The sequence below is a fragment of the Sinocyclocheilus anshuiensis genome, unplaced genomic scaffold, assembly GCF_001515605.1.
Source record: "Sinocyclocheilus anshuiensis isolate Anshui unplaced genomic scaffold, SAMN03320099.WGS_v1.1 scaffold616, whole genome shotgun sequence".
Classification (NCBI taxonomy): Eukaryota; Metazoa; Chordata; class Actinopteri; order Cypriniformes; family Cyprinidae; genus Sinocyclocheilus; species Sinocyclocheilus anshuiensis.
The window spans coordinates 116,695-126,430 of NW_015557083.1; the positions used below are offsets into that span (position 1 = coordinate 116,695).

General features: G+C 35.0%; 1 protein-coding gene across 1 annotated transcript; it reads left to right on the top strand.

The window, feature by feature from the left end:
- The first annotated feature begins 317 nt into the window (after positions 1-317).
- On the top strand, positions 318-4,717 carry LOC107676993 (uncharacterized protein C3orf38-like). The gene is made up of 3 exons (XM_016471769.1): positions 318-541; positions 1,989-2,164; positions 3,981-4,717. Exons 1-3 carry the CDS (start codon positions 415-417, stop codon positions 4,533-4,535), a joined length of 858 nt encoding a protein of 285 aa, XP_016327255.1. The 5' UTR covers positions 318-414; the 3' UTR covers positions 4,536-4,717.
- The last annotated feature ends 5,019 nt before the right edge of the window (positions 4,718-9,736 follow it).

Below are 9,736 nucleotides of genomic sequence, written 5' to 3' on the forward strand. Positions count from 1 at the left end.
ATAGATTGATTACAGTGGTGAGAAGCGAGAAATATGTCAAATTTGCCCTCAGTCCATCAACCCTGTTAGAAATACCCACACAACAGCATTAACAAGTTTTATAATACAAAGTAGAGTGTTAAACATGTTTTTAAAAATATAAGTTATTCGTTTGGATAGGGAATTACACTATTTATGGCAGAGATGCTAGTTGTTTGATTCAGTAAAATACAGTCTAGGTCATCTTTGATTTCTTTTGTGAATGCCATCTTGAACTTTGTATTTTGACGGGACGCTTGGTGCACCAACTCTCTCTGGACTGCGGGGGCGCTGTGGTGCGCAACAACAACAGAAGCAACTGCTTGTTCTACTTTCACATAGCGCAGATCCACAGAAGAAGCGTGTAAGGTGTAGCTTGACAAAACTTGTGCAGCTATGTCAAAGTTGTCAATGAAAGAGCAAAGTGACTGTCGAAAACTGTTAAGATTATTAGCCCTGGACGACTTGTTCGCCCTTAAAGATACAGTAACGAATCGACTGATCGCTGTAGAGAGCACGCAAGGTAAGACAATAACCGATATAAAGTTGGTTCGACGTTTGAGGTTTGACATTTGTCCGAGATTCAGCCTCGGAAATCTTCAATAGTTCTTTAACGATTTAGCACAAGGACAAGAAACATAATGTGTTATAATTGTTTTCAAATGTAGAAGAGAACACACAATGTGTTTTAATCTGCCTTAAGGTATTGTAACTGATGGACCGTATAATATAAGAGTGCAGGATAGGGACCGTCTGCAAAGTGCAAAACGAAGAGCAAAAAGCACAATTATTCTATCTAAAAGCTTAATTTGTGAAATGTGTAAAATATAAATCTCAGATCTAAGGGGTGTGTCTTATTACTGGTTCATAAAAGAACATTTAGATGTTGGTTTTATTCACAGAACTAGAGCACAACAAAAGCTATTGAAATGGAACAATTGAGAAAAAGCTTGCAAAGCATCACAAAGATTGTGCAGTTTACCGCCCCCTAGAGGAAGATATTGCACTTGTCTTGACCAAGTTCGACATTCAGAAGTTTAAATGAATTAATTTAGAATGCACACAGTTTGATATGTAAACTTCAAGGGGTGTGTCTTGTTACTTGTTCAAAGAACAATATTTACAGCCATCTTTTACTATCATATGTAAATCAGGATGCACGCTATTGAATTAAAGTTGAATCTGTTAACACATTCATTTTTAAAACATACAGTATTCCATCTCAATTTCAAAGGGTGTGTCTTGTTACTGGTTCATAGACGAACATTTAAATGTTGGTTTTATTCACAAAACTATAACACAGCACATGATATTGAAATGCCAACGAATACATCAATCAATGTAAAGTAAATATGCTCTTCTATATTAACTTCAAAGGGTGTGTCTTGTTAGTGGTTCCTAAACAAGCAGGTAGATGTTGGTTTTATTCACAGCTTTATATCTTTCAAAGAGCTTGGTGCACTATTTGCTCTTGTTTTATTAATTGTAATAAACATTCCGGTGGGAAAACATTCATCGTTTTATCCTTTACATGTACTTTGTAGACGGTCCCTAGCTGGCCTAAGAGCCAGCTCAGCGCTGCTAGAGACTTTATGCTTTTCAACATATAGAAGACGATTAAAACAAATAAACTGCGATGTGTGTTCAGTTCTACGTTTTAATGCTTTTCAGATAAGCCATTTTTTTATACAATTATACTCATCCACTAAGAATTTATTGAAGTTTTTCGCGGCTGAATATCAGTCTAATATCCAACGTCAAACGTCGAACCAACTTTATATCGGTTCGACAATACTGTGAAGCGAACAGTTTTCCAGAGTCTTCTGTAAATATTGCCCATGTCTGATGGCAACGACACTCGATTTTGAGCTATTGGAACTTTTCTGTATTATGTCAGGTTATAATAAATATCTTTTTATGAGCTATATGTATGTTGTCAGTCTGTCAGAGTCTTATTTCCTGATCAACAGAGGCCATTGAGGCCATCATAACTTACTCACAAGATGCCGAGGAGCTCCTCAGGAGAAAGAAGGTACACCGGGATGTCATTTTTAAGTATCTTGCCAATGAAGGAGTTGCTATGCTCCCTAATAGTGAGAAACAGCAGCTGATCAGGAGGACCGTTGAGTATTGGTCTTCTGGTGAGGTGGGTATCTTGAGTGAATCTCTAACACAATCTGTCCAAAACATGCTTGGGTGATATTATGCACCACATTCGGGGGGGGGGGGGAATAAATAAATAAACATAAATAATAAAAATAAGCCTATTTTTAGGACCATTATGGTTTATTTATTTATTAATACTGACACATTTTTCATATTTTCATGAGAGTTAAGTATATTTCTCCCCCATTTCACATGTTAATGTATAAAAGTTTAATTCAAATTACTGTGATAAAAAATGATATATTTGTGTAATATAGTGAAAAGTATTTATATATCATAGTAGTAATTAAAAAAGTTACAGATTTATTTAATGTAATTATTAGAATGTGTACTGACATTAAACGCATTAAATTATTTTCCTATAATTATTTGTCAGACTGTGGGACCATTTAATCTTTCTTTTAATCATAGAATTTTTATTTTAAATTGAATTTGTACATTTTTATAGCAACATGTCCTACCCTACCCGACCCTCTAAACCAGGGGTCACCAAACTCGGCCCTGGAGGGCCGGTGTCCTGCAGAGTTTAGCTCCAACCCTAATCGAACACCTGAACCAGCTTACTAGAAACTTCCAGGCAGGTGTGTTGAGGCAAATTGGAGCTAAACTCTGCAGGACACCGGCCCTCCAGGACCGAGTTTGGAGACCCCTGCTCTAAACCATTGATTTCAATGGGGCAAAGATCACTGTGCATTGAACATATAGGCTAACTTTAAACACTGTCTGGAAGCAATGATTCACCGCATTATATTTGCATATATCTTGAATCTGATAATATATTAAACATTGATGTAATGCACTGTATTTTGCCCCGCCTGGATGCCCGACTTATCTATTTGTGGATTGCATGAGCTGTTAAATAGGCAGGATTTTGCAACGAACAGCCAATAAAATGAAACCGTGATATATATGATTGACCGCACTTGTAATTTGAAAAGATTGCTGTACAGGGAGTGTTCTAAATGCTTGCAAAGAGGCACAGAGGGTATTAAAAGTACACTAGCGTTCAAAAGTTTGGGGTCGGTAAGCCTTTTGAATGTTTATTAAAAAAAAGTATTATGCTCACCAAGGCTGCATTTACTTGATGAAAATACTGTATAAACAGTAATAATGTAAAATATTATTATTGATTAAAATAACTGTTTCCTATTTTAATATGTTTTAAAATGTAATTTATTCCTGATGGCAAAGCTGAATTTTCATTAGCCATTACTCCTGTCTTTAGTATCACATGATCCTTCTAATCATTCTAATATGCTCATATCTAATATTCTAATAATCTTTTTGACCTTGCTGAATAAAAGCATTCATTTCTTACTATATATATATGCAGCTTGTATAGCAGTACAGATTTACTGTCCTCTAAAAATAACTCAACATACAGCCATTGTTGTCTAAATAACTGGCAACAAAAGTGAGTACACCCTAAGTGAATATGTCAAAACTGTGTCCAAAGTGTCAATATTTTGTGTGAGCACCATTGTTATCTAGCACTGCCTTAATCTTCCTGGGCATGGAGTTCACCAGAGCTGCACAGGTTGTTGCTGGGATCCTCTTCCACTCCTCCATAATGAAATCACGGAGCTGCTGGATGTTAGACACATGGCGCTTCTCCACCTTCCGCTTGATCCAATTCTGAAAAGCACTGACTGCCACTGCTTAAACATGTTAAAAAATTTTACGATTTCATTCTTTAAAAACTGAATCCTGGAAAAAATTTGAACCCTGCACTGAGTATCACTTAAAAAGTTAAGTTTTTATGGGTTGTATTTTGACCTGGTCCATATTTCTAACAGATCTCAAAGCGTGAGAAGAACACAATGGTTTCAGGTGATGTTGGAGATGGTCTGTCGGACCTTCCAGCTTTGGGAAATCAGTTTTGCCAATGGTTCTTCACTCTTCTGAACTCTCAAAACCCCACTCAAGGGCAGCCGGCTCAAGATTGGGGTCCTCAGCATTTCTGGCAGGATGTGAGACTTCGGCTTCTCTCATGTACTGGAGAGCAGCGTGTAGATGAGTTCAACGGGGCAGAGCTGGTCAGTCAGCGGCTTCATGCTTTTGCAGGACAAGAGCGTCTGTTGTTCTGCCCGAACTTGGAGGGTCAAGGGTTAAAGTGTATATCTTCAGCTCATGGACTGGTGTTAGTGGCCATAGCTGGGACCATCCACCGTGACAATGCCTGCCTTGGGATTTTTGAGAAAGTGTTTGGGCTCATTCGCTCACCAATGGACAATAATCGCTGGAAAATAAAGATTGTGAATATAAAAGTAGAAGCACAAAATGCCATCACAGACAGACAGTTACCAGTTATTACATATGACTCAAAAGAGTTGCTGAGCCTTTGCGACTGAGAGTCCGAGATCCACACAAGGTTTGTTTGGACATGTTTTGACTCGGCAGTGAAGAGATGCATTGTCTTAACATGGATGATGTACTATTCTGTGTAAAAAACTTGCAGTGGGATATTCATCTGTAAAAGGATCTTAGTTTGTATTTTTGTTGGCTTGAAGGAGAGTTTCCAGTCAGTTTGAATCCTAGCAAAATGTTTCTGTAAAATGTATTTTACAGATTTGTTATCATTATTATTATTATTTTAAGGAAAAATCTAAATGTTTATTGTTATGGATTGAAAAACTTAGTTACATTTATGAAGTAATTTTCAGAAAATTTGCCTAATAAAAGATTTTTAATTTGTCCTTCAGATTACTCCAAAACAGAAAATGTAAAACTATATATACAAATTTGGGCTTTTTAGTAATTTTAGTTCATATGTGAAATATACAAAACCACTTTAAGGTGGCAGTTCTATAACTTTATTTCTTGATTTATTTTTTGTGACTTTGGGTTGGCTAGAATACAAACTCTGGAAAATTAAAATCATCTTTAGCTCCATAATATTTTAAGATTTTCCTTAAAATATCTAAAATCATTACTGTTTATTCCTTCTGGTTATTTAAAAGTACTTTTATCAATACTTGGATCATTTAACAGTAACATATCTGTTAAGAACATCTCTATGCCTCATGACTTTATTTTTTATTCTTATTTTATTTGTTTTGTTTCGAGTTTGTGTTCAAACACAGTGACATCTTGGTAACACTTTACAATAAGGTTCCAGTTAACATTAGGTAACTACATTAGTTAACATGAACTAACAATGAAAAATACTTCAAAAAAGCATTTATTAATCGTAATGACTGGTCATTTAATTTAGTAATGCATTATTAAAATCAAAAGTTGTATCTGTTAATATTTTAATGGACCTGAGTTAACATGAACTAACAATAATCAGTTGTAATAAAGACAAATGTAATTCTCATTGTTAGTTAATACATTAACCAATGTTAACTAATGGAACCTTACTGTAAAGTGTTACCAACATCTTTATGGATCTCGGGAAGAACTTTGTAGATTTTTTTTTAAATATATATGTTTCCATTACTGTGGCAAACGTAGCTCCAAATTATTTCCACATAACAATTTCGTCCAGCAGCGGTGTTACATTCCCTCATTCCCATAATTATGATCATGATCAAACGCTCTACACTCTAAAAAATGCTGGGTTAAATACAACCCAGTGCTGGGTTAAATAGGGACAAACTCAGCAATTGGGCTGTTTTGACCCAGCGGTTGGGTTAAATGTTTAACCCAAACTTCTGGGTAGTAACCCAACCGCTGGGTCAAAACAACCCAATTGCTGGGTTTGTCCCTATTTAACCCAGCACTTTTTAGAGTGTAGCTTTATTGCGGAAGGAGTGTTTTACACTATTCACGCCTAACGGGAATAAAGTACCCTTTGTGGTTCCCGAGAGGCCAGAAGCAAGTTCTTTGACTCATCAGTCTCTAATTGAGCAGTAGATGAAGCAGCACTTCTCTCTGGATGTATGTAGGCGAGCGTGAGCCGGGCTGAGAGGGGTGTTTAGTAGCACAGCAATGTGTGGTTTCAGTGGGGAATGTTATATGTGGGAAATTATTCTTGGCGCTTGCTTCAAAGACTGACGCTTCGATAATATCTTTTCTTGAGCAGTTTTTTAATGCCACAGAGTGCCATAGTTGTGGCAAAAACGCCACCACAACCATTGATCTTTTTCCTGTTCACCTCCCCGAAAGAAAAATAACAAGCTCCTCGCCTTCTGTCTTTATGACCGTGGCCTCTTTCTTTTTAATAAGTGGTTTGGCCGAGCTGCACAGTCATGACGTCCAGGTTCAAAAATACAGTTCACTGGTGTCTGCGGATCATTGCGCCTTCAGATTGTCTTTAATGGCGACGTGTGTTTCTCATAAAGCCCATGTTAACGTCTTGATGGTAAATCTCTCAGATATGTTTTTGAGGGGTGAACAATGAACTTTTTAAATTGGCGACTCTTTTTTTGGTTGTTACTTATTGCTTTAAAGGTTAGAAAATAGCACATGAGCTCTTTAATGTGTTTGCTTGTTTGTAGCCGGATTTAAACACTTCTCTAGACGTTCATCCACGTATGATTCTGTTTCGTAGTGGAACTAAAGAGAATCTTGAGTTTGTTCTGTAGAAACCAACCATTTAAACTCACACTTTTAGCTTTTTTAAATCGCTGTGACATTATATACAGTACACTCTTAAAAATAAAGGTGCTTCAAAAGGTTCTTCAAGCGATGCCATTGAGGAACCATTTTTGGTGCCACAAAGAACCATTCAGTCAAAGGTTCTTTAAAGAACCATCTCTTTCTTACCTTTTTATAATCTGAAGAACCTTCTTTTGCCACAAAGAACCTTTTGTGAAACAGAAAGGTTCTTCAGATGTTAAAGGTTCTTTATGGAACCATTTAGACAAAAAGGTTCTTCTATGGCATCGTGAAGCACCTTTATTTTTAAGAGTGTATGCTATATCAATTTATAACAATACTCGGATTTTGCTGGCCCATATTGCGAGATTGTCAAAAAAAAAAAAATCAATGAAACGACCACATGGGGGCACAATTGCCCCATTATTTGTGTCAAAAAAGAAAAGGCAAAGCAATTATTTTAGAAAATTTTATGCAACCCCAATGTTTTATAGAGCTGTTCATGTACCATAGTGTAAATTTTTTACTTTATTGCTGACTGCTTGGCTTTAAATCAATCTCTTCCTGAGTGTGTTGCAAATACCTAAATTATTGTTTTTGGAAACTATGATCAAGTAAATTAAAAGTGAACGTTATTTATTGATGTGTTTGACAGTGTCCAGTAAACCAAAAAGAAAGAGAAAAAAAAAACTCCTTGAACCAAGTTATCCGTCTATTAAACCTTTGACAGCCCAGACAAATCAATTGCTTAATTAAATGAGTTATTGTCTGAAGTCTGAAAGACCCTCATCCATAAGAATTAGAGCTGCAAAGCAAACAGACGTTACACTGTAGTGCGTCAGTGTACTGTGCTGTGTTTATACATGTGGGAAGGACAGAACCTGAAGACCTGATCACCATTTCTCAACTGACCTCCGTTCACCCTGTAACATCTGAGTACATTAGTCTGTGGAATGTTGCCCTCTACAGCAGCAGTGATCAAAGCAAACTCCCTCATATGAAACACAGGCTGATTTATGTAAATGTGAATGAGTTTATTTTGCTTTTGCCATCATTGACAATTTATGAATCCTTTTTCAGTTTCAAAGTTTTCTTTTCACTGTTTTCCAAAAATAATAATAATAATAATAATAAATTACATTAAATGTCCTATGTTGTTTTTAAGTCATTATTATATTATATTATATTATATTATATTATATTATATTATAGTATCAGTTATTAGTTTTGTGGAATTCTATTTATTAATAAACTTATTAAAAACAAACGTATTGCAAGAAAATAGAATTCCACAAGAAAGAAAATGCTCACTTGGAAAAAAGCATTGAATGTTTAAGTTGATCAAATGTAGTCAGCACTATAACTTGCACAAAATTGTAGAAAATAGAATGAGATTATTTAGTTATCTTCTCGCCATGCTGTATAAAGGGTCCCAGGAATATGTATTGGATGTTTTTGTTTTAATTGTTAAAATTTTACGTTTCCTATTTTAACATTAGAGGGATGCAATAACCAGGATTGCACTAAAAAAAATGTAGAACACAGTTAAACAATTTTTTGGGGGGGAAAAATAGTCAATAATAATTAAAACTGTAACACTTTACAATAAGGTTCCATTTGTTAACATTAGTTAATTATAGTTAACATGAACTAACAATGAAATATACTTGTAAAGTTTTTATTAATCTCATTTAATATGGATTTCAACATTTACTATACACTATTAAAATTCAAAGTTGTATTTGTTAGCGTTAATTAATGGACCTGAGCTAACATGAATAACAAAGAGTTATACCTTTATTAATTAACATTAATAAAGATTAATAAATGCTGTAACAAATGTATTGTTCATTGTTAGTTAATGCATTAATTAATGTTAACTAATGGACCTTATATTGTAAAGTGTTACCATTAAAACCAAGTTTTACTAGTATTTTACTAGTACTAGTTTTACAAGTATCACTATTAACTTACTATAAATTCAACAGAATATAGTATGTCATGATACTGCTGTGTAGTTTTAACTGTTGGAAATTTGAATTATGTTGGAAAGGGTTATAAAAATAGATAAAAAAAAAACTTTTTATATATATATATTATTTTTTTTTATCTATATATTTTACATATTATCTTTAAATAAAATATATAATCTTTGTATTTTTATATATTTATTTAATTTTTTGTTACATAATATTTTCCTAACTTATAATTTCCTAACATATACAAGTATACATTACTATAAAAAAAAAAAAAAAACACACACACACACATTGGATTTGTGCCTCAATTTCTTTTTTTAAAGCACTAAGCACTGTGTAGTCTATTTGTGGTGCGAGCTGTAGATTAACAGTTCATTTCATTGTAGAGTTTTTCCAGAAAGCTCTCTACAGACGAGCCAGCTATGCAGCATTCATTTTCTGCTGTAAGCACATTGTGTATTTCACATAAACAATGAATAAGCGCAATGCAGTGCACAGAACTGTTCATGTAAAAATGTTGACACACAAATTTTACATGAGTAAAAAGAATTCATGACCTTTACATTCCACTTAAATGTTTATAGCACAACAAATCAGTCCTCTCACAGCTGAAGGTGCTCTGTCAAAATGTCCTTTTGGAAGAAAATTTGCGGACAAACGCCTCACGGCTCTGGAATATGTGGACGGGGAACTAGCAGCGGGTGTTAAAGAGGCTTGAGAGCGTGGCTCCTGATGGGGAAATGATCATGTTATCTGGGAGTGCCAGCAGACTGTCAGGTTGGCTTTGGCTGGCTGTCTGTGCTGCTGTCCTCTGGCTCTTCCAGGACATCTGCTGCGATTTGGATATTACACAGTTAGCGGCTGTTAATAGTCATCATCCACTATGTGTCTAAAGATTCCTATTTTCATTATACAAAGGCAAAGGATTTAGTGGTAACACTTTACAATAAGGGCTCATTTGTTAGCATTAGTTAGCGACTAGTAAACGAATGATGAACAATTCTTATACAGCATTTGTTAAAGGGGTCACA